This window comes from Paroedura picta, chromosome 13 (assembly GCF_049243985.1).
Source record: "Paroedura picta isolate Pp20150507F chromosome 13, Ppicta_v3.0, whole genome shotgun sequence".
Classification (NCBI taxonomy): domain Eukaryota; kingdom Metazoa; phylum Chordata; class Lepidosauria; order Squamata; family Gekkonidae; genus Paroedura; species Paroedura picta.
This window is the reverse complement of record NC_135381.1, coordinates 4493606-4517560: the sequence shown is the minus strand read 5'-3', so window position 1 is coordinate 4517560 and position 23955 is coordinate 4493606. Positions and strand designations below refer to the sequence as shown.

Genomic DNA, 23955 nt, shown 5'->3' with positions numbered 1-23955 from the left:
CAGTCAGCATTCAGACACGGAACCCCGGAGGAGGACAACTCAGTATGGTGCGAAATAGCAAGTGACTCCACTAGAAGTTTGAGAACCAAGGCCAAGGGTGCAATCACAAGTCGGTGAGCAAGTCTACAGGAGGAGGTGAAATAGCAAGCTAGTCAGCCCTTCGATGGAGCACCAAGGACGGAGGCCATCTTGGAAACGCTTTGGATGCTAAGGCAGGAACAAACCTGCAATTTTGCTCCCCGGGAAACCTGGCCTTTGCACATTTATACCACCGCTCTTACAATCCAAGAGCTCAAACTTGCAACGTCAGCGGCTGGATCGAAACCCCTGCAAAAAAACAACAACAGGGAAAAGTTTTGCACATGCCTGCCTGTCTGTCCGTAAATCATTTTCGGAGTTTGCCAACCAATGCAGTTTGTAACCGCCGATCCGGCGTCAGCGGGGGGCAAGCGGCTTCTAGCTCACGTATCCGTCCTGTTGCGACCGGTGAAAATTAGCGCTCCGGAGAAGTCAATACTGTATTATCTTCTCCACGGTGGCTGCCCATTTTTTATTTGCTCCTCTCCGTTCCGTGCCAGCAGAGAGAGCGCTCTCGTTTCGACGGCGTACAAAGAGAAAACGCCGAGATGTAAAATTCGAAGGGAAAAGAAAGCCGTACCGATCAAGACCAAACCTAAGAATGCTTACTCAGAATCAAGTGTCATTGAGTCCAGCTATGCTTACTCTCAAGTATGCCCTGCCCATCAGATATCGGAAGCCAAGCAGGGCTGACCGCCAGCTAGTATTTGGATGGGAGACCTCCAAGGTTTTGGGTGAAGTTCCTCCAAGGTTCACTAGGGGGCATGATGCAGAGGGAGGCAATGGGCAACCACCTACAGACATCCCTGCCTAGTATTTGGATGGGAGACCTCCAAGGTTTTGGGTGGAGTTCCTCCAAGGGACACTAGAGGGCATGATGCAGAGGCAGGCAATGGGCAACCAACCCTGACCGTCCCTTCAGATCTCCTGAGGACATAACACACTGTATCCCCTCTCCAGACTTCTGGGCTTCCCAGCGGCCTTGCAACAGGCTGCGGTGGGAGTTAAAGAGGGCAGGAGAGCCCTGGATGAGCCCCCAGTAACCTCAGAGATCAAAGGCGGCAGCCATGAAAAGGGCTTGGGAAACCTTCAAAGCGTGGGGGGGGGGGTGAGAGGTCGGAGGGTCTCTCACATCCGTCCGCAGAACAAATTTAGTGTCCGGTGGCGAGACACTCTCAGACTTCAGGGCTCATCGGTTTGCAAAGGGCACCCGAGGCAGACCACCAGCGTGGGTTTCCTGTCAGCACCCGGAGAGCTCCCTGGACCCAGGCCCATGTTGAAGTCCCTTCCCTCCCGAGACCTGACTCTTCGTAAAAACAATCAGCCAAAATAAAAGCCAAGCATCCCCCCCCCCCCCCGCCTCCCTTACCTCCCAAACCATGCCTCGTATTTACTTTCAACTCTCTCCTCCTGGGCTATAAAACGAAACTTTTAGAGGAGCTCCGGAGACCCCGGCTGACTTGCTCTTTCCAAATCTATCAACAAACACCGCCTTTTCAGAAGCCAAAAAAAAAAAAAGCATTTCTTTCCCCCCCTCCCTTTCGCTTTTTAAAAATTTCTCTGTCTCTTGAACGGATTTATATAAATGTCAAATGTTTCTAACTGCTGTTCTTTGGCTTGTCGTTTGCGCTCTCTTCCCCCCCCCACACACACACGCAAACTTCATTTAACGGCACTCATGTTTACTTGTTAAACTGTTATCTGATTCTTCTTTTCATAAGGCTCACAATGCCCTGAAGTCCTCTTCTGGTCTCCCAGCCCCAGGGCCTGGCTGGAGGGCACATGAACCAGTCAACCGGACGGAGGTGAGCAGGCCTGGGCTTGATCACAACACGGAAAGGAGACCTCTCGGGGGAAATGGCTTTATATCAGTTCGATGCAGGATTTAGAAAAGAGGCAAAGTCCCGAAGCACCCTCCAGACTAACCAAATTCGGGGCACGGCAGGAGCTCTGAGCTTCTTCCGATACCACTGATAGATTCAGGTGGGTTGCTACGTTGGTCTGAAGTGGCACAACGAAATTTGAGTCCAAAGGCATCTTTAAGACCAACAAAGAGGCAGGCAATGGCAAGAAACCTCCTGCCTAGTATTTGGATGGGAGACCTCCAAGGATTTGAGTGGTAATTCCTCCAAGGAACACCAGGGGGTATTATGCGGAGGCAGGCAATGATAAACTGCTTCCAAGCATCTCTTGCCTGGTTGCCAGACAATACTCAGATCTCCTCACTATAAAGAAGATGAGGAAGAAGAGTTGGTTCTTATATGCCGCTTTCCTTGACCAGAAGAAGTCTCAGAGCAGCTTCCATTAGCCTTCCCTTTCCTCTTCAGCAGAAACTGGAAAGAGAGTTGACACACGCACCATGGAGATGGAAGGAGGAAGTATCACTGGTATCTATGGTACAGCCAGAAGAAAGGCAAACAGGACCAAGCCAGAGACAAGGCAAGGTTTCTCTCCATACTCAGAGAATTCCCTGTCTGCATCATGATTCTGTACATTAGCCCAAGGAAACAAACAAAACAAATATCACAGAAAGCAGTCTGATGAGGCCTAAATAGGCCTTGCGTCTGAGGGAATGTTGAGAGTCAATTAAAGAAAAATGGGGGTGGGGAGAAAGCAAGCCCTGGAGAATTCATTGCAACCTGGAAGGGACGAATTAGACCGTCGGCTTTCCAAACGGCTCTTCCTCCTGCAACTCCTTGCAAGCTCCTAGCTCGTTATAATTTATTAGCAATGTTCTCAACAATCCCGTAAATAATGCATGGCCTGTCTCTGCCTTTTGGCCTGTGACTCTGCCAGCCCGCCAGGAAGCTCAGAGCAAACAATAGATGCTAGCCATGATGAAGAGCACCGCCAGCGCTCTGCGGACCAAAACACAGCACACACGCACACACTTGCGTGTTATCTCGTTTTAAAACTGGGAACGCACGAGCAATTTGAGGCCGGAAAGGAAAGCAGGTCTCCGAAAGCAAGAGAAGCTCCGTTTCCTAGCGTGTAAAGATCACAGCACCATTTAAATGTAAAGCAGGAACAGCCCAGCCAAAGAGGCCACCGAAGAGCTGCATGCCTTTCATCAGGAAAGCTAGCCACTCAAGGAGGAAGTTCTAAGCTAGCCTTCCAGTGCTACCTTTCGACATGCAGGGAGCTATTTGATACGGGAGAAGGGGACTCGCCCATATTTGACCCTTCTCCAACCCAAGCCGGCACCCTCCAACGGCATACATCAATGGGTTATTCCATGCATCTGTTTCTTCACTTTGAAGAGCGAGGAGCCAACCAACCAGAAGGCTGCCTCTCCCAAGCCGGTGACCCAAAATGCCAAGAGGTGCGGAGCGAACCCTTTGCAGACGTCTTAAGTGGTCCTTTCACTGCCACGCTTAGTCAAAAGTGCCCTCCGAGAGAGCAAAGGGCATCGAATTGACCGGAAGACGAGGAATTCCTGTAATTTTAGCTTGGCGAGTAACACTTTATTTATAAGGTTCAAGTTCGATAAATTAATACTCTTTGCAAAATAAAGAAGAAGAAGAAGAAGAAGGCAGGAAGAGCTGACATCCTCGGGTTGACTCGTTCGTTAAGAGTCGAAAGGGGAGGGGGGGGAGGGGGAGACCGGAGGCTGTGTATTGACCCCAAATAGAGCCAGTGCAGAGAGAGAACAAACCTTTCCACTTACTAACTAGAACAGACATTGGCAGCACAAAAGCAAAATTATCTGAAGCCCAACCCACCCTCCTCGGGCTCTTACCACATCTTTACCACTCGAGATAACGCAGAGGGGGAGGAAATCAAAGCTGTGAAATTCGGAGGATGACATTCAGTTATCCTGCTTCCGAAAGGACAGAATCTTAGAGAAGGGGGTTCAGGGACAGTCGCTGAGCTGGAACGAGCTTCCCAGGGTGAGGAATTGGGGGGGAGGGTGTCTTCATTTTATCCTCTTCGAGTCTGACTGGTCCCGGAGAAGGATAGCCAGAGACCGCCTGACCCACTATTCCATCTTCTTCCATCGCTTTCCCAGATAAAGCCGTAAGCGGGCTGCAAGCAGATGAAAAACCCACATGCCTCATTTTGCCTTGGGGCCATGCAGGGAAGAGGCAAGGGGTTAACCTTTCACCCTCCACACCAGGGATAGTCAAACTGCGGCCCTCCAGATGTCCATGGACTACAATTCCCAGGAGCCCCTGCCAGCAAATGCTGGCAGGGGCTCCTGGGAATTGTAGTCCATGGACATCTGGAGGGCCGCAGTTTGACTACCCCTGCTCCACACAGTCCCTCCCCTCCCACCATCCATTGTAGATGCAGGATATATAAAAAAATGAATGAACCCCCACCCATTCGGGAGACCTTTCCAGCGCCATCAAGAAACCCTGGTTGAGAAAGCCTGGTGAATTTAGAGGAGGGGCTTCCTGCTCCTTTGAGGACACATCTTCCCTGCTTGCCTCCAGGAGGAATCTGTTTCTCTCCTCAGTCAAACTATATATCCTTTAAGCAGCTGGTGCTACACCCCTCCTTTGCATCTTTAAACTCTGCCACGTCTCCTGCCTTGAAAACCCAAACAGAAAAGGGGGGGGGGAGTGAACACGGTCACTCACCAGTAACTGAAAAAGAGACCCCAGAAAGAGAAGAGCTGATTTGTTATACCCCACTTTTCACTACTCAGTCATAAAGTGACTTACAATTGCTTTCCCTTCCTCTCCCCACAACAGATGCCCTGTGAGGTAGGTGGGATGGAGAGAGCTCTGAGAGAACTGTGACTGACACAAGGGCACTGAGAAGGCCTCATGTCTCTCAAAGTGGCTTACAATCGCATTCCCTTCCTCTCCCCACAACAGACAGCCTGTGAGGTAGGTGGAGTGGAGAGAGCTCGGAGAGAACTGTGAGCAGCCCAAGGGCACCCAGCAGGCCTCATGTCTCTCAAAGTGGTGCACAATCATGTCCCCTCCCTCTCCGTACAACAAACACCCCTGTGAGGTAGGTAGGACTGAGAGAGCTCTGAGAAAACTGTGACCCTGGTCACCCAGCTGGTTGCACGTGGAGAAGGAGTGGGAAATCAAAGCTGATTCTTGAGATTCTGGGGCATACATTCTCACTAGTTCTTTGGCAGTAATCAGACCCAAATTTGTCCTTCCAACAGTTTTGGACGCTCAGCCTGGCTGACCCTAGTCAATATTTGGAAGGGAGACCACCAAGAAATGCCAAGTCTGTGATTAAGAGGCAGGCAACAGCAAACCTTTTTGACCATGGGGGAACCCCTGAAATATTTTCCAAGCTTCGAGGACCTCCGGAAATGGAGCCATGTTCCCTCCAGAGAAGTGGGTGGAGAAGTAAGAGGTGGGAGCTAACCGATCAGTTGCCATTTCTAGTGGGGAGAAAGAGACGAGGCCTGTAGAGCAGCAGGGGGAGATGGTCTCATGTGATATCTAGCAATGTCGGCACCCATCCAAATTTCTCAGAAAGGCCGCGGAACCCCGGGGGAGCTCTCAGGGAACCCTGGTTGGGAATCCCTGCCCTACAGGGTCGCCGTAAACCAGCTGTGACTTTTCACTGCCGTCCAAGTTCTCCACCCCACAGCATAATTTTGTAATTCTCCGTCATCTCCCCCATTCCTCCTCCCGCCCCCAAACTGAAAAGGCCAGCATTCCCCCATTCTTCGGCAGAGAACTAAAGGTCTGCCCCAAAGCCGGGGATCTCATTTGGATTCTTATACTAATTGGCAATTTTATACAGCTGCGGTCTAGAAATGTTTACTCCAAATCTTCCTGGCCGCTGAAATAATGCCAGTGGGGATGTAAGAAATATATCCAAAGCTGACACCAGAGCAAGGCTTAGGGCATAATTGGACCAACTGTGTATTCTCCTTTCGTGAGAAAATTTCCACCCTGCCTTTTGGTGCACTAGTCTCGGGGGGCTTGAACTGTACATTTACCGTATATTTTTAAAAACCAACAACAAAACCCCGCACAGAAAGAAGGCTAGAGTCAGCAAGTTGAAACACAGTGAAAAAGCAGGAAATCGGACGGGTAAAGCTCTCAGCATTAAAAGCACCAGAAGATCGGGTAAGATGTTTGTGGATTGAAGATGCCCTGGGAGACGCTTCTAAAATCAGGAGGAGACTAAGAGCTGCTGGGTCAGACAGACGGCCCACAACACAAGAAAGGACCTGCTGGATCAGACCAGGGGTCCATCTCGTCCAGCCTCCTGTCTCACACAAAGGCCATCCAGTTCCTCTGGAGGGCCAACAACAGGGCAGAGAGGCCGAGGCCTTCCAAAGAACATCAGAAGAGCCCTGCTGGATCAGACCAGAGGTCCATCTAGTCCAGCCTCCTGTCTCACACAGTGGCCAGCCAGTTCCTCTGGAGGGCCAACAACAGGGCAGAGAGGCCGAGGCCTTCCAAAGAACATCAGAAGAGCCCTGCTGGATCAGACCAGAGGTCCATCTAGTCCAGCCTCCTGTCTCACACAGTGGCCAACCAGTTCTTCCGGAGGGCCAACAACAAGGCAGACAAGCCGAGGCCTTCCTAAGAACATCAGAAGAGCCCTGCTGGATCAGACCAGAGGTCCATCTAGTCCGGCCTCCTGTCTCACACAGTGGCCAACCAGTTCTTCCGGAGGGCCAACAACAAGGCAGACAAGCCGAAGCCTTCCTAAGGACATCAGAAGAGCCCTGCTGGATCAGACCAGAGGTCCATTTGGTCCAGCATCCTGTCTCCTGCAGTGGCCAACCAGTTCCTTTGGCAGACAGGCTGAAGCCTTCCCCTGATGTTGCCTCTTGATTCTGGGATTCAGAGGATAAGAAGAGTCCTGCTCGAGCCAGGGGTGGCCAAACGGTGGCTCTCCAGATGTCCACGTATTACAGCTGGCAGGGACCCATGGGAACTGTAGTCTGTGGACGTCTGGACAGCCACGGTTTGGCCACCACACAGTGGCCCTCCAACAACCATGGCCTAGAGACCGAGGCTTTCATAAGAATGCAAGAGCCCTGCAGGGTCAGAGCAGAGGTCCACCTAGGCCTCTATCCTGTCTCACATGGGAGCCAACTAACTTCTTCCAAGGACCAGTGTACTGCCAGTTCCCTTGGGTGGCCCCGAGTTCTACTGTCACAGGAGGAGAAGATTCTCTCCAGCCACAGTTTCCCGCCTTCAACCGAAGAAGCCCACCAACTCTTCAACCTTTCTTTGCTGGGGAGGACACACCAAATCGACAACATTCAGGAGAGTCAGCTCTGCCTGATCCAGAAAGCTCTATTAACACCATGACGCTGACTGCAGGCTGGTTCATCTCAAGGCATCCCTTGCTCTCCATCTTTGCTGTATCACGGCATAGTGCCCTGTTTCAATCTGAGGTCCTTTTTGCCAGGGGAGGGGGGAGACTCCGATTTGTTTCTTCGACCCCACCCTAGTCTAGAGAGATTCCTCAGGGCAAGGGTCTTGGGGAAATCAAGTAGCCACCCGCCTGCACAACCTTCTAGTAGCTTCCCTGCTGACATGAGGCCCAGCTGATGCCAACAGGATTAGACAGGAAATAAATTTGTTTAGGGATCAAGAAGGGTTCAGCAGCCACAAAGCCACAAAAAGAACCAGGGGGGGGGGCAACTCCTTGACCCCCCCCCAATAGCTTCTCAACTGCTCTAATCTTGGACTCCAGGGACAGGTGGGATAGAAAACTACCTCTCCCCCTGCCCACAAACACACAGAGAGACACAATACACCCAGCTTCCTTGTTCCTTGATAGTATCCTGGAAGAAGAGCAAAACAAGGATAGGAAAGACGAAGGAGGGCTTTTTGTTTGTTTTGGTTCCGTTTTAAAGCACCGGATTATTTTGGCCCCCATGGGAAGTGTGCAAACGCTGGAAGGCAGCATCAAAGATGCATTTTCATGATCCCGAGCCACGTTCTTCCATACAGAAATTATTTTAAAGCCGGAAAGGTGAGAAATACGACGTATCACATATTACAGAACTATTCATAGAATGCTAGAGTTGGAAGGGACCTGGGTCCTCTAGTCCAGGGGTAGTCAACCTGTGGTCCTCTAGATGTCCATGGACTACAATTCCCATGAACCCCTGCCAGCATGTTTTCCAAATTAATTTATTTGCTACTATGAGACAAATTTGCTCCCCCCCCCACTCTCCCCGAAACCCCAATCATGGTCCCAAAAGATAACAGCATTTTAATAACTCATGTCTGCTGGAGTTATGAGTGATAACCAGTCAGGCTACTCCTGGAAACTAAACCTAATATACCTTCTATAAACATCACGCCACCCGTATGTTCTGAGGTCAATGCACCAAACGCCATTCGGAGGTTAATGGATATGAGTCAGCCCGGGTTCTTCATGTTGTATGAATCTAATGGGGGGGGGAGATCCACACCCCCAATTGGGTTATGTCCTTCTTGGTTGCTTGGTTTTAGTTGAAGGGTGGGGGGTTATCATTTAGGGATCACAAGGAATTCAATCCACCACCCACAATCTGCAGGGAGCAATAGTGTGCAAACAACCGGGGAGCCAGAAGAAACGAAGGAAGAAGCAATACATCAAGCTATGCATTCAGAAGGCTACCAAAGGTCATCTAGTCTGACCCCAGGGATTCAACCTCCAATCATCTGTAGCCTGGCTGCCGGGCAAGCCTACAATTGTAGGGTCCTCCGGCTACACCACACAAGCGCCATGCGATAAATAACATTGAAGAGTGAAGGGATTCTTAGGACCTTTAATGCCAGTCTGTTAAACACCCCCTCCCCCAAATAATAGATGGTATTCTCTGCAGTGACATATAGGGCTGGGGGATAAAGGAGAGGGAGAGAAACTTAGGACTGGAGAGAAGGTGGTTTTCCTCTCCTGCAGCATCCAAATAGTGACCTGGTTTTGCATTCAACCCAAGCAAATAGATCAATGGAAATGGGGCAAATTGTACAGGTGAGGATACTAAACCAATTTGACTGGGGAGGGATATAACCAGTGATCTGGGGGAGGGGGCAACAGTAGAAAGGCAAATGCAACATGGCTCCCTTACTTAAGTGACGCAGGGCTTTGTGGGCACCTCTGCACCCCACCAGCCATGGCTGCCAGCAAAGTTTCCCCACACTTATGAAACTCGATTAGACACCAGGGGCACATTAAGAGACCAACTAGACCAGGGGTAGTCAAACTGCGGCCCTCCAGATGTCCATGGACTACAATTCCCATGAGCCCCTGCCAGCGTGGCAGGGGCTCATGGGAATTGTAGTCCATGGACATCTGGAGGGCCGCAGTTTGACTACCCCTGAAGTAGACCATGGGGCAAGGGGGGCATAAAGCTCTCCAGAGTCAAAGTGGTCTGATACTTATGAAGCCCAGCTGGGACATGGTTCTGCCATGCGTCCACTCCAAATGGAATTCAGTTAGCAACTGCTAACAGGCATACAGGCTGAAAGAACCCACTTTCCCCCGCCCCACTGTAGTCACCTGGAGCCATTGATTCTTCGCCATAGACGAACACCCCCCCCAGGTCAATCCAAAAGGGGACCCCTGCAAGTTACACCAGGTGGTTTCCCCATGGCACAGTGCACCCCTCTGTCTGTGGGATAGGGGTCTCCTCTTTCTCCCCATCCCCCTTAGACTCAAGTGCCCAGGGTTTAAAACCTGCTCTGCTGTTTGTGTCTTTAACCCAGGTTTAATTCTGCAGGTGCATGGGGGGGGGGTGCCATCTCCAGGCCTGGAAAACATCACCTGCAGATTGTGCTAGAGGGTGCAGCTCAAAGCACAGGAGCTAACCCTTTCTCGGGTGAGTTGGCGACCCACAGCAGCCCCAGTCCCCTTTGTAGACTCACCCCTGCACAGCAGAGCTCCCCACACCAAGCTGAAGGCTAAAGGGGCGTTGGCTAGAGCCCCCATCTCGGAAGGGGGGTCGGGGGTCCGGCTGCTCCTCAGGAGTAAAAGGCTGCGGGTAAATCCGTCCACCCTGGCGTTGCCAAGGAGCCCAAGTTCAGCTCCATCTCTTCCGGCTCGCAAGTCTTCGGCCCGTTTTCATGTCTTGCGAGGGGGTGGGGTGGGGGGGAGAAGGCAGAGAAGAAGCCCCCCCTCCCCCGATCCCCAGGTCGGCCAAGCTCTTCGCGCCCACACACCCCCACACCCCAAAAATATTTATCCCTCCCGAGATCTTCGCGGCGCCTGGGCATTCAGGCCAGCGGCACGTGGTCCGAAAGAAGCCGACCAGAGACTCCGCGGGACTCCGGCAACTTTCTTCCTCCTCGGCGGTGAGTTCGAATCCCACGTTGGGTAAAAGTGGGGGGGGGGGTTTCAAAAAAAAATCCAAAATACGAAGATCCTCTCTGTGTCTCCTGCGCCGGCTGGGCAGTAAGGCCAAGGGGCGTCGGGGCAAGTGCTTCTTTTCGTGGCCGCTTCGCCCTTGCTGGGCTCGGCGGGAAGCTGCGGCGGGGGAGGGGGCTGGGATGCCCTGCGGCGGAGTGAGACCCTCCGGCGGGGAGACCCTTTGCCCCGAGCCCCGTCTTGGCCGCCACGCCGGAGCTCCAGCACGCAGGAGGAGGAGGAGGAGGGGGAGGAGGCGGGCACCTCGGGGACACCCTCCAATCCGAGCAGGCGCCGGCGGGGCGGGGGGCGCGCTTCCTCGGGAGTAAGGGGCGGGGGACGAGGCGCTGCGGCTCCGGCGGGTTTCCTCGGGAGCAAGGGGCGGCGCTCGGCGGAACCACTAAGCCGGGCTCCTGCTTACTCAGGAGTAAGCCTCGGTTGCAAGCGGGGGAGGCAGGTCGGGGTTGCTATCCGCCGGACTTCGCTGGTTGTGCTTACTCAGGAGTAAGCCTCGGTTCAAGGGGTGTGGTTTGTGACAATCGGTGCAACTTCATAACCCCCTAATTCCTGGCCGTGCTTACTCGGAAGTAAGTCTCGGTTGCAAGGGAGGGAGTTGGTTTGCGTCGCGATCCGCGAGACTCCGCCGAGCTGCGGTCGTGCTTGCTCGAGAGTTTCAGGGCTGGGCAGGTTTGCGTGGCGTTTGGCGGCACTTCGCCGCCCGCTAAGCCCTGGCCGCGCTTACTGGGGAGTAAGTGTCCGTTGCAGGGAAGCGCCGCTTGCGCGGGGATCCGACGGATTTACTCGGGAGTCGGCCCTGCCGATTGACGCAGGAGCGTCGCGAGGGATTGTCGGTGGGCCCTTGTCTCCGGATCGGGGCTGCACGGCTGCGATCCGGGTCACCTCTCGGGTGTCGACGGGTCTGACTCCTGAGTAGGATCGCGGCCCTGCGACCCCGACCCTAGGCGCGCCCCCTCGCAGGCCAGTATGGATTCCAAGGAGAAGGCTTACTCGGAAGTAAATGGATTTAGTTCTGCGGCTATGACTGGTCGGTAACTCGGCAGGCGGTTTCTCCCGAGTGAGCCTGTTCAGGACAGCAGACAACGCCTCTGCGGGTCTACTTGGGAGCAAAAAGAGGTCAGTGGGACTTGCTCCCCGGTCATGAAGGACGGTGTTATTTGGCCTGCTCACTTACTCAGGAGTAAACAGCATTGAATTCAGTAGCAGGGGCTGTACTTCGGGATGCCAGCCTCCGGGTGGGACCTGGAGATCCCCTGGATATATAGGTCATCTCCAAGCATCCGAGATCAGTTCCCCTGGAGAAAAGGGCTGCTTCGGTGGGGAGGACCCCACTGAGGGACCCTCCTTGCCCCAAAATCCCACCCACTCCAGGGATTTCTCAACCCAGAGTTGGTAACCCTCGCTGGACTGAAATATGCCCTTGAGATAGATTGGAAGGAAGAAATGGAACCTCGCACTGAAATGGCCATGGCGCTCCAGATGTTCCTGGACTACAATTCCCATGAGCCCCTGCCAGCATGGCCAATTGTAGTCTACAAACATCTGGAGAGTCACCTTGGCCATCCTTGCTTGAAGGGCTAGCAGAATGTCTCATTCTCCAGTAGTCCATAATGTCTACTCAAACAGGCAAATCCAGCTCTTTTTCATCATTTTGGAATCCCAGATCTGACCCTAGAAGTAGTATCTTCCACATCATACATGAGTCATTATTTTTATCTCCCCTGCATATTGATGTCGATCAAGTAAAACGCATCCTGTAGGTTCCTAGAGTGATTTTTTTACTGCGGCCCTCCAGATGCCCATGGACTACAATTCCCATGAGCCCCTGCACAAGGGAGCCACTGCCAAGAACTTCTAACAAGGTGTTAAGATCGCAGCCTTTCAGGCCTTCTCGAAAATCTGCCTTCTAGCAGGGAGACTCGGCACAAAGCAAACGAATTCTGCTCCGAAGGATTTGGGTGGCAAAGGGAATACTGCTTCAGTATCAAGGAAGCAAAACAAGAATGTTTCAGGTTGGGATTTCATGCTGTAACTTCTCCCCATCCCTTCCCCAAAACCGGCACAGCTGGATTTAGTGCGTCTTTCCATTGCAAACAGCGCCCCCTGCTGCATGTATCGTGTTTGGAAAGACAAGATCAGAGTCCAGTAGCTCCTTTAAGACCAACAAAGATTTATTCAAGTCGTGAGCTTTCGAGTGCTAGCACTCGAAAGCTCACAGCTTGAATCAATCTTTGTTGGACTTCAAGGTGCCACTGGACTCTGATTTTGCTGTGCCGCTTCAGACCAACACGGCTATCCCACTTGAATACATTCTTATGGAAGACACTGTGTTTGGACAGGTTAAGAAAGTGATGTCAACAGCCTGGAGAGAGAAAAGGAAGGGCGACCAATGAGGTTGCCAAGAAGATTAGATGAGATGGGCGTGAAATGTGCTGATCCAAGGGAGTATTTATTGTTTTCTTTGTCTCGGTCCACACAGTTGACATCCTGCCTTTCGGATAAAAAGATTCCTTCCCTACCTGCCAAACGCAGCTTGTTTCAAACAATCCTTTAAAACCTGATTTTGGAGACCTCTTTATTTGCTCTCGTTTGTCCTTTAATAGGTGTCCAAAGAGCCTTCTGTGTTCAGGGATCGTTGCAAACACTGTCTAGTTTCAGTGCTGTTCTTTTGGGGATCGGGTTTTCCTGACCTCACTGCCCTCCACTTATTTGCCCTCGCTGCCCCTTTGCGCCCTCGGCATCGGTAATCCATATGCCCTGACGAAGATGCCACAACGTTCCGCTAGGCGAGAAGATGTCACAAGAGCCCCTTGAGCAAATCAGTTAGTCGATGGGAAGCGTCAGCATCGACAATGGGGTGGGCAAGTGATAGACGGACAGCGAGGGCGACACAAATCTAGGAAATGTCGAAAGAGAACTGTCTTTGGTGCAGGAGAAGGAGGAAAACGATAGCAAAGAGAAGGAGGCAGGAGAACTAAAGGGCACTAAGCAGCAGGCAGATTCAGGGATGAGACCCTGGGCCGGTCCCAGTTCTCTCAGAGCTCTCTCAGCCCCACCTCCCTCACAGGGGGTCTCTTTTGGAGAGAGGAAGGAAAGGCGATTTGTCAGCTGCCCCCCCAAGGCCTGTTGGGGGACGTCTCCGTCCTCTCAGATCTCTCAGTTGCTCATATACTGGCTAACCAGTTCAGAGTTGAGAACTACCTGGAAACATTTGGGGCAGAACTGGGAATCGGTGGGATTTGAGGCAGGGAGAGACTGCGGTGGAGTATAAAGCTATGGAGTCCCCCGTCCTCCAAAGCAGCCACCTTCTCCAGAGGAATTGATCTGTCACCTCAAAACCGGGGTCTCCCCAGCTGCCTGACAGATATCTCTGTGCTTGCAGTTTTCAAAACACAGCTCCCAGTGAATACTGATTTTGCCTGCATGTTGTGTTGAATTTTTCTTTGTCACCTGACTTTTTCTCACGGTGTCCCTTCCTTGTTGTTTGGCCCACCTGGGGCCTGGCACCCCTTACCTCACAGGGTGCCTGTTGTGGGGAGAGGGAGGGAAAGGTGATTGTAAGCTGCTCTGAAATGTCTCCAGGCAGCAAAAAAGCATGTTGCAAGAAAGCAGCTCTTCTCCTCCTCCTGAACGGGTGCCTCTGCAGCCATCATGTCACCACCTTTTGCCGAGAAAGAACCTTGCAGTTCCCCCAAAAACTCTGCCGGGTGGTAAGGCCCAGGCTGGCTGCTCATTTCGGTTGGATGCTGCAGGATTCTTGGCGGTGCCCTCCACAAGTGTTAGATGATTCACCTCCCATGCACGGCAGAGGGCTCCGTCGTACAGCGAGAGCTAGGGCAGAGATTTCTTCCTCATCGTCCCTTACTGGTGGAGGCCAGCTGGCTAGGGCGGAAGGCCAGACCCCTCCTCTACAGGATCACTGTAAGGCAGCTGGGACTTGACGGCACACATGTTTGTGATAGCTGAAGCCACAACGTCCCTATCGAACAATCAGGTCAGCCAGGTTGATCCAGAAGAGCACTCAAGGTTTCTCCTCTGAGACTTCCGGTGGAACTAAAGACCGGAGTATTCAAAGGAGAGCTAATAAAAATACCTTCTCGCTTGAAATAGCTTAATGAAAACAATCGTTAAAAATAAGATGTTTCGTGCCGGGATGCCTCCAGTGGTTTACGATAAGTAACAAACATTTAGGTGAGCCCAGACTGTATACTCGTACAGGGCACTGCCCATTACAGCACTGTACGAGTCACCGTTCTGGGCTTGCTGCCTTCCATTCGAACTCCAGTGGGGTGAGTCGTTCTGCCATGTCTGTGCCTGTGTCATGAGACCATTCGGCTACCTCCGTTGTCGACTCTTTGCAGAACTTCCTGGTCTCAGAGGAGGCTGCCCGTTTTGCCTCTGGTCGAGTCACAGCTCTGGTCTCCTTCCAGCGAGGAGCCGCAAGCTGAACCAGGACTCAGACTGAAGCGAAAGCATCCGGCATTTCCAAGCCTAACAACCGAAGCGCACTCCGGTCTTCAATACAAAGCAAGTCTTGGCTTAACAAAAGTTTGGAGGACGCTTTTGCAGAGAGCTCCCAACCAGCTTTCTCCGGACCTCGACAGCCGCCCAAGCGGGCCTTCTAAATCTGGCCACCGGGGAGCATGGTGCAATGTGCATCTGGAAGCGGCTGGGAGTCATTTCCGCTCCTGAATAGACTTTGCGTTATGTAAATGCGAGCGGCGGGATGGAGGCTTTAGCAGATGGGTGCGAGAGCTTTTGGCTATTATTGCTCAGACCTTCCCCCCCCCCTGCTTGGCTCATCACGGCTGCATTGCCTTTATCTTGAAACACAGCTGCGGAGCGGCCAGAAGAATCCACGCAATCAGATAAGACAAGCACGGTAATTTCAACCCACCCCTTCTCTCGCCCATCTCTCTCTCTCTCTTTCGCTTTGCGTGAACTTTGTATGGCGCACTGAAAGAACTTGTGATGAAGACGGCAGCCCCGGAGCATAAATAGAAGGCCGATGTGGTCCCATCGCTAACCATTGATAACTTGCAAACCGACCGGTGTTTGGCTACTGTGACTCCTGAGCAGTGGGCTGGACTAGATGGCCTGTATGGCCCCTTCCAACTCTGTGGTTGTGATTCTGTGTCAGCCAATCTGAATTTCTGGCCGCTGTGCTGGATCGTCCCCTTATTGCAAAAAATAAAGCGACAAGGATGCTCGCCCCTTATCTAGAACATCCACCTGAGGGGCAAGAATCCTTGCCCCTTGCCCCCCTCCCTCCTCTTCCCACCCCCTCCTTACCTGCCGGCTTGTCTTCTGGCAGGGGAGGGGCGAGCCCAGCACAACACATGCCTCCAAGGCCGCTCCCGCACTCCGGAGGGTGGGAGCGGCCTTGGATGACTGGCAGCGGTGGTGACAATGCCAGAGCAATGAGCATGCCTTAGTGCTCTGGTGCCACTGCTGCGGTCCATCTACTCATGCGGTCTCTGGTGGCGAGACTACGGACATCATGTCCGCAGACTTCCGTTGGAGGGAGCGCACCAGTAGATGTTCCACCTCAATAAAGTCTTGTCTCCATTCAGGACCTGGCTGCTGAGCCTACCTTTGGGTGCGGCGAACCAAGCCATGAGCTCCTCAGGCCAACGCGGCTCTCCAGGAAGGCTCTCTGGTCATTTACGTTTGAAAGACGCCACGATCCATCTTGCCATTAAGGATCCTGGAGAAATGTCAAACGAACAGAGGAGGAACGGGTCCGGAGAACTTTTGGACGAGGAGGTGGACCGGGGAGAGGCCGAAGGGGAGAAGAACCGTTCCGAGCCATTAAAATCCTCGCGGTGCTTTATGGGCAGTCGATGCCAGCCCCTTTGTTATTTATTAAAGCGCCATCGTGGAGGCGATAACCCATGTTAGAAGAGGATAGATTTATTGTTGTGCCCCGTACAGTAGGAAAAGGTTAGCATGCCACTGGATTTCAGACTAATATAACCTTTTCCGCTAATGGTGGTGCTTAGCGTTTGATAGAAACCTGGAAGCAATTGCTCTTGATATTTATTGATAGCATCGGCAGAATTTACGGCAGCTTCCGTTTTTTAATAAATAAAATCCTTTCGGCTCCAGAGGGCGGGGTTTATACTCCCTCGTTCTTCACAATTAGCCGGGGCTATTCTGAACGGGAGCGAGGGCCACGACCCTGTCGAACTTCCCTGCTCAGGGTACTGTTTTCGGCCGGTAAAAGTACTTGGCTGATTTGAGCGGGGTCTTCTACAAGTACCGCTCTGAAAACTGGCCAGATCGACCCGAGTCCCTACACCAGGGGTAGTCAGTGCGGCCCTCCAGATGTCCATGGACTACAATTCCCATGAGCCCCTGCCAGCGAACGCTGGCAGGGGCTCCTGGGAATTGTAGTCCATGGACATCTGGAGGGCCGCACTTTGACTACCCCTGCCTTACACATTCGTACAGTCAGAAGGTCAAAACAAGCTGCTCTTGGGAGAGTTCAGCCTTGACTCGTCTTTCTGGCAGGTCCGTAGCATCCAAAATGTCCTCTTCCAACACCGAAAGATCGTAGACTGACCCCTAAATGGCTGGTCATTTTGTCTTTTGAGGAAATTTTGGATGCTTAATTCCAATGAAACACGCTTTTTTCCAGACACGCGCATCCATCTTCAATTTGGCAATGAGTGAATTCCCCTCCTCCCCCTGCCTGGAAGCCTTTCATTCAAGACGTCTGTGATCCATCCCAGCATATGCTTAGGGCTGATCCTGCGTTGAGCAGGGGGTTGGACTAGATGGCCTCTATGGCCCCTTCCAACTCTATGATTCTATGATTCTATTGCTGAAAAGTACACCCATCATTCTAGAGAGATTTTCCCCTCCCATTCATTTTTATTACCGAAGAAGAAGATTTGGTTCTTAGATGCCACTTTTCTCTGCCCAAAGGAGTCTCAAAGCGGCTTACAGTTGCCTTCCCTTTCCTCTCCCCACAACAGACACCCTGTAAGGTGAGTGAGGCTGAGAGAGCCCTGATAACACTGTTGGTCAGAACAGCTCTATCGGTGCTGTGGCGTGCCCAAGGTGGCTGCAGGTGGAGGAGCGGGGAATCAAACCCAGCTCTCCAGATTAGACGTTTGCGCTCCGAACCACTACCCCAAGCTCTGCTTCCCAGCCATAGTCCGTACCATGGCACCCCTTCTGTGGCTTCTCGAAGCCTGAAGAATATTTCAAGGGTTTCTCAACAGTAACAAAGTTGAGAAAGGCAATCGCTCTTAAAAAGGCCTTGGGAGCAGTGCCCCTCCCCTAAGTAGTTTTCCAACAGGACAAAATACCCCCCCCCACCCTCTTCGAAGTTTGTTTGTCGAGGGAGATTAGGATCTGGAGCGATGTCTGTTTACACCTTTATGTGCTTCTGATGATGCGACGCCCTAAATTACGAAGAAATGCATTTCCCTGAGTGGGCCATTGTGCTTGTTACTGCACTGTTTTTGCCCCCCTGTACACCAAAATCAGGATAAATGTGCTGCTCTCTGGTGCTTAAAGACATTACGGAAGAAAGTGGTTTGGAGATGAAAGCGCTGAGGCCTTTCGCTGAACGAAATGATGAAGAAGCCAAATGGAGCAAGGGTAGAAGTCTGTTTCGCAGGGGGAGGGAGGGAAAACATTCAATTTGTCCCCCCACGTTACATTAACATAAGAGGCTGGCTTTATATGAATTCTAACCATTGAGCCATCTGGCACGGCACGGTGTATTCTGATTTACCGGTAAGTAGGTTTCAATATTCTTTCGAAAGCTATTTTGGAAGGCTGTTTTTTTCAGAGCGGCGTAGAAATTCCTTGGCAAATAAACGGCCCAATTCCCAGGGAACCAAACCCCATTCTCAGTAAAACCCTATTATTATTATTATTATTATTATTATTATTATTATTATCATTATCATTATCATTATCATTATCATTATCATTATCATTATCATTATCATTATTATTATTATTATTATTATTATTATTATTATTATTATTATTATTATTATTATTATTATTCATTACCGCCTCCCCCTGAAGGCTCGAGGCGGGTTACAACGTTCAGCTAAAACCCCCAATATGACCTATTAAAACCTATATAAAACCCAAATACAAGCAACCCCATAAAACCAAGAGGCTGCAGCGAAAGAACTCCTCCCGGTCCTAAACCCCCAGATCTTCTTCATCTAGAGGGGAACCTGCAAAGTGGGTGCAGGTCGACTTCGCCACCCCCACTCCTAAGGCTCCCGCTCTTAACCACTCCACTCCCCCAGCTTTTGGGGAAAGAGAGGGCGCGAGAGATGAGAATTCCCCCCTCCTTCCCGGAGGACTCGCACTGCTCCCTCTCCGGCCCTCCAGCCTGGGGGACGTTGCGAATCCTGAACTCCGCGGCTGTCTCATTTTCAGACAGGCCTTGCATAACGAATGGCCTTTCGTTCACGGTATAGCAGGGACACCATCAGCGGGAAGGTGGGGTGATCCACTCGTCCTGTCACTCAGGGACCGAGGGAGAAGTAAATTAGCGGAATCAAAAACCCATTTTCCTCATGATTAGCCACGCCGGTGCCGGCACTAATTTCACATTTGTTCAGACCTCTGACCAAGCTTCGCGGAGGGGGGAAAGAGGACCCCGTAAAGAAGGGAATGAATTGAGACGCAAAAACAAATCCATGGCTCCGATGTACCTTCTCGAGCCAGCATCCCCAAGGTGGTGCCCACAGTCCCCACAGCACCTGCCAACACCTTTCCTGTTGCCCGGCTAGGCTTTTTAAAGAAATGGGTGGGGCCAAGTGGGGCTTTGACCTGTCCAGGCATCTGATTGGCCATTGGAGATTTGATTGGCTCTTTGGATTTCACAGAGAACTTGCTTCACCAGCAGCTGTCAACACGGGATAAGGATCTTCACAGCACAACTGACAGGAAGTGGCGGCGGCCATTTTGTTGCTCACTCCACCTCCCACGGCGGCCATTTTGGGGCTGCCTCCTCCACAATGAGTCAAAATTCCAGAGGTTACCACAAGCTTTCAAAGGTGGTGGAATCCCTACCTGAGTGTCCTCTGCAGGCCCTGGTGGCAACGTCAAGAGATAGTGGGGGCCTGGGTGCTTGGCCAGCGCAGCCAACCAAGTATCCCTCATGGACAAGGCTGGCTGAAGACAGCAAAATAAAAGCAGTAAAAAAAACACAGTTGTTGACATATTAATACATTTGACAATCAAACAGATTCAAAACCACTTCTGATTTCCTGGCTTATGTTTTGGGCAGGGAGGTTAGAATTTCAGTGTCATTCTTGGCCTCAGACTAGCAGAACAGCTCCATCTTACAGGCCCGGCAGAACTATCCCAGTGTCAAGGAGTCAGTCTCCAAAGTGGCTATTTCTTCCAGGGGATATGATCTTTCTTGCCTGGGGCTCAGTTGTAGTCTCCAGAGATCGCCAGTCACCACCTGTAGGTTGGCGACTAGACTATGGCATTATATTTGGCTGTGTTCCCTCCCTCTGCAACCCCCCCTTCCTCCCCAGGTTTACCCTCCAAATCTTCAGCTATTTCCCAAAACAGAAGGGGCCACCCAAGGTCCTGTTCAGAATCCAGACTCGCCTGCCCTAATCCTAACTCAGCGGTCGTGAGTTTCCAGCATTGTGCAGGGGGTTGGACTAGATGACCTTGGAGGACCCTTCCAACTCCATGATTCTGTGATTCTCATTGACGAGACTGTCTTGTTAAAGTCTTGCCCCAAGGAAGTAGTTTTATAAGAGGTAGTTTTCTCCCGACTTTGATAAGGACAATCATTTTGCCTGCCCTTGTCGAGTTTCCTTTTAAAACAGTCCGTAAAAGAAAGCTCTTGAAATATTTACAAACCCTCTGGCTCGTATTTAATTTTAATTAACGGGAATCTCGGAAAAAAATAAATTTTGGCTTCTGGTAATTACCTTGGCCAGACAAACCATCGCATTTCACGGATAGCCCCAGCGGACGTTCTCATCATACCTTTGCACAAATGGCATTTTTTTCTTAATTCATCAAGAAGATTGCCTTAAAAACAGGCAGCGTTATATCTGTGGGTTCAGAGACCAGGACATTGGGAGTTCATTTCAGCTCTTTATTGTGATCCCGTCAGGATGCTACGAGAGGCTAAAACTGAACTAGAGAACCCCTCCAAAACCCACAACTTATAGATGATACAACATAAAAGATCTTCCCACCAGTGTGTGATATTGGTCAGTTTTTGTTTAAACCGCCTTTCTCAACTTTTTGACCATTGAGAAACCCCTGAAACATTCTCCAGGCTTTGGAAGACCCCAGCAGTGGCCAAATCGTACAGAATATGGTTGGGGAAGCAGAGCTGTGGACACGCCCACTTGGGGCCCCGCCCCTTCCCACCCCCTCCAGGCCCATCATTGGCCATTTTGGGAGAGTTGAGCAGGTCAACGTGACCATACATGATCATATCACCTGATAACCAATTTTTTAAATATATTAAAAATTAATTAACTCCAACCCACTCAGGAAACCCACCCAGGGCCGTCAAGCAACCCCCTGGTTTTCACAACCCCCTGGTTGAGGAAGCTTGGTTTGAACTGAGTGGATCTGACAGTTGAGATAAAGCCATACCTTGGCTGGTTACAGTGCATGATGATGACCTTGCCTCGGTCTTCAGGCTTGGTCCTCAGCAGATCCGCAGACACAACAGACAACACCCGGAACCCTTTTGGCATTTCCTAAGGACTTTGGCGGAGAGGAAGAGAGTTGAGGACAATTCCCTGGAATGATCAGGGCTTGGAAGGGACGGTTACCAGATGCCCTCTTTTTAGAAAACATGTCCTTTTTCTTTGTCTGCCCATCCTCTTTTAGGCCTTTTTAAAAAAACCTGATGCAAACTTTCTGGGTTGGGAGGCCAGACCTGTTTTGCCCTATAGACCCCCAACTGGGGGCAAGCTTGAGCTTCAAGCGCCGGGGGTCTTTAAAATGAGATATGTCCCAGGGATCAGTCCCTGGAAGTAGTCCATCGGGAAAGAGGGTCTCTTTTTTACTTTTCAGTGGAAGGAAAGGTGCTAGCATTGCCCTGTCCTCAGCATGCGTATGGGATAAGGGGATAGGGATGCCAATTCCAGGATCCATTCTGCACATGTTAGATAATGCATTTTCAATGCACATTAAAAGGAGGTTTTCCTGAAAGTACATTATCCTCCATGTGCAGAATGAGGTTTGGAAACTCCCGCAGATTTGGGGGTAGAGCCTTGGGGACAATGCCATAGACCCCACCCTCCAAAGCAGCCATTTTCTTTGGGGGAACTCATCTCCGTAGTCCGGAGGTGAAGATGAGCTGTAATTCAGGGGGATCCCCAGGTCCCTCCTGGAGACTAGCATCCCCCAAAAGCCCAGACATTTGACATTCGTGGCAGAAAAACAGCATCTTGAATGACTCCCTCCCCGCCCCTCCATTCTTTAAAAGGACCTTGGTCTTCATCCAAGGAGCTACTTTAGTCTGACCCAAGGGCTCTCACGGGCTGGAAACATTTTGACCTTGATCTTACAAAGCTAATTGCTTGTTCTGCCTGATCACCAACTGCTTTTAAATAGCCCCGAATGTGAAAAGTAGCATATTCATGGCATAAGGCTTGCAGACTGATAAAGGCAACTCAACAGCCCAGAGACTACGGATACCATCCTGCAGGTGGAAACTGGGGAGCCACGGCAATCACAACTCTGCTCTTGACTACAGAGATCTGTCCCCCTGGAGAATTTGCTGCTTTAGGGGTCGGTGGGCTCCATGGTGTTGTAACTCCATCCCTCAACCTCCCCTTCCCTGGACTTCAACCCCCAAATCTCAAGGCCTTTCCTAACCTAGAGTTGGGCAACCCTAAGGAAGAACCCTTTCTCCTAATGGCCCTGTGAAGGATCAAGTCTGGAGAGGATCTGATCTGCCTTCAGAAAGATGTTCTGGCTCTCAACCGTATGGTTTCCTAACATCCTTCATGCCCAGATGCCTCCTGCTGGATCTGTTTGGATCTGCTGGATCAACAGATTGGGACCTGCCTTTAATTTAATGTGTTCCCGTTTCGTGCCTTCGCATAAAACACCCTGCCCTTCCAAGGTGTGCGTTTTTTAAAACTCCCATCTCTCTTTTTTTATTATTATTCAGTAATAAAACAAGCTCCTCTCTCTCTCTCTCTTGTATCTCATTGTCTCCCCTGGCATTGAGTGCTCGGGTAACCTTCTGGGGTTGTCCTGATTTATGATTTAATTTCATTTGCTCTTGTCTTGATTTTTTATCGTGGCATTGAAGCCGGAGCAAGGAGTTGGGATTGCTTACCATAAAATCATATTTTCATTTGCTGGCAAGGGTATCCAAAGAAGGAACGGAATGAGACTGTCCCGGTCCTTTGGGCTATAAAAGTGACACAAAGTTTTGAGTTAGGACGCGAGCAAATGTTACAAAGGTCAATGCAGCTTGTTCTCTGAAGCTTCCTTCTGGACTTGTCCTTCACAACAACTAGGGATGAACACTACATTTCCCGTAGTTCCATGCATCCCTGAAAGGAAGTTCTAGACCAGCGGTTCCCAACCTGATCAATATGGTGGTGCACCAATCCAAATGTCCATGGTATGATGACCCATGGTCCAAGGTTTTTGGACACCCCAGGCAAAGTCTGACCTTGGCGGGTATTCTATATCAGCACTCTGTTTATAACAGAGGCTAACCTGATGGTTTTGAGAAAACAACAAACATTGAATTGAGGAGAACACTGCCTGCAGTATAAAACCATAGAATCACAGAGTTCGATGGGATCATACAGGCCATGTGGAGGGGCTGTGGCTCAATGGCAGAAAGTCCTAGGTTCAATCCTCAGCATCTCCAGATCAGGTAGTAAGTGGTGTGAAAGACCTCAGCCAGTGAGAAGCAGAGGTGGTCGTCTATGGCTTTCTTCTGCAGAGCTTTCCTTGGTGCTCTCCTATCCAAGAACCAACCCAGCTTACAGATACCCCAGGAAGGCCAGTGAGGAGCAGAGGTGGTTGGCCAAGACCTTTCTCTGAAGAGCCTTCCTTGGTGACCTCCCATGCAAGTACTGACCCGAAGTGACCCAACTTAGCTTCCAATACCTGATGAGATGGGTCAACCTAGACTATACAGGTTAAGTCTATCAAGGCCATGGAGGAGACTTTTCCCCTAGCTGTAGTTGATCTTTGTTTTACTTATTACCCCTGTTTAGGGTTATCTATGTGATCAACTCTTCCCTAAAGTCCTCCCAGGAGCCTTAAGATCAATGAATCAAAACTGACTGAGCATTCCCAGCCCCAAATGGGTAAGACTGTCCTCGACTATGGCCAGGGCTTTTTTGGCCATGGGCCAAGAACACTTTCTGATGCAATCAGGGCCCTGCAGAACCTTAAACCAGGGGTAGTCAACCTGTGGTCCTCCAGATATTCAAGGACTACAGTTCCCTTGAGCCCCTGACAGCAAATGCTGGCAGGGCTCATGGGAATTGTAGTCCATGGACATCTGGAGGACAACAGGTTGACTACCGCTGACTGAAACGGTTCTGGAGGGCCTGTAAGACCACTAGGTCTATGCCC

General features: G+C 51.0%; 2 protein-coding genes across 3 annotated transcripts in view; both read right to left on the bottom strand.

Moving 5' to 3' along the window:
• Window positions 1–21105, bottom strand: part of TMEM132C (transmembrane protein 132C) — a 156367-nt gene extending 135262 nt beyond the window's left edge. Inside the window, exon 1 of one of the 2 annotated variants that reach the window (XM_077307995.1) lies at window positions 20992–21105. Coding sequence is in view for 1 of the 2 variants with exons in the window: in XM_077307993.1 (XP_077164108.1) it covers window positions 9879–9942 (64 nt within the window). In the remaining variant the exon portion in view is untranslated. Of the gene's footprint in view, window positions 1–9878; window positions 10602–20991 lie in introns of those variants that run through there. The other variant, XM_077307993.1, reaches the window with a different exon arrangement.
• The window catches only part of LOC143823215 (uncharacterized), a 575613-nt gene that overhangs the window by 429705 nt on the left and 121953 nt on the right, over window positions 1–23955 (bottom strand). The gene's annotated exons all lie outside the window — the stretch shown is intronic.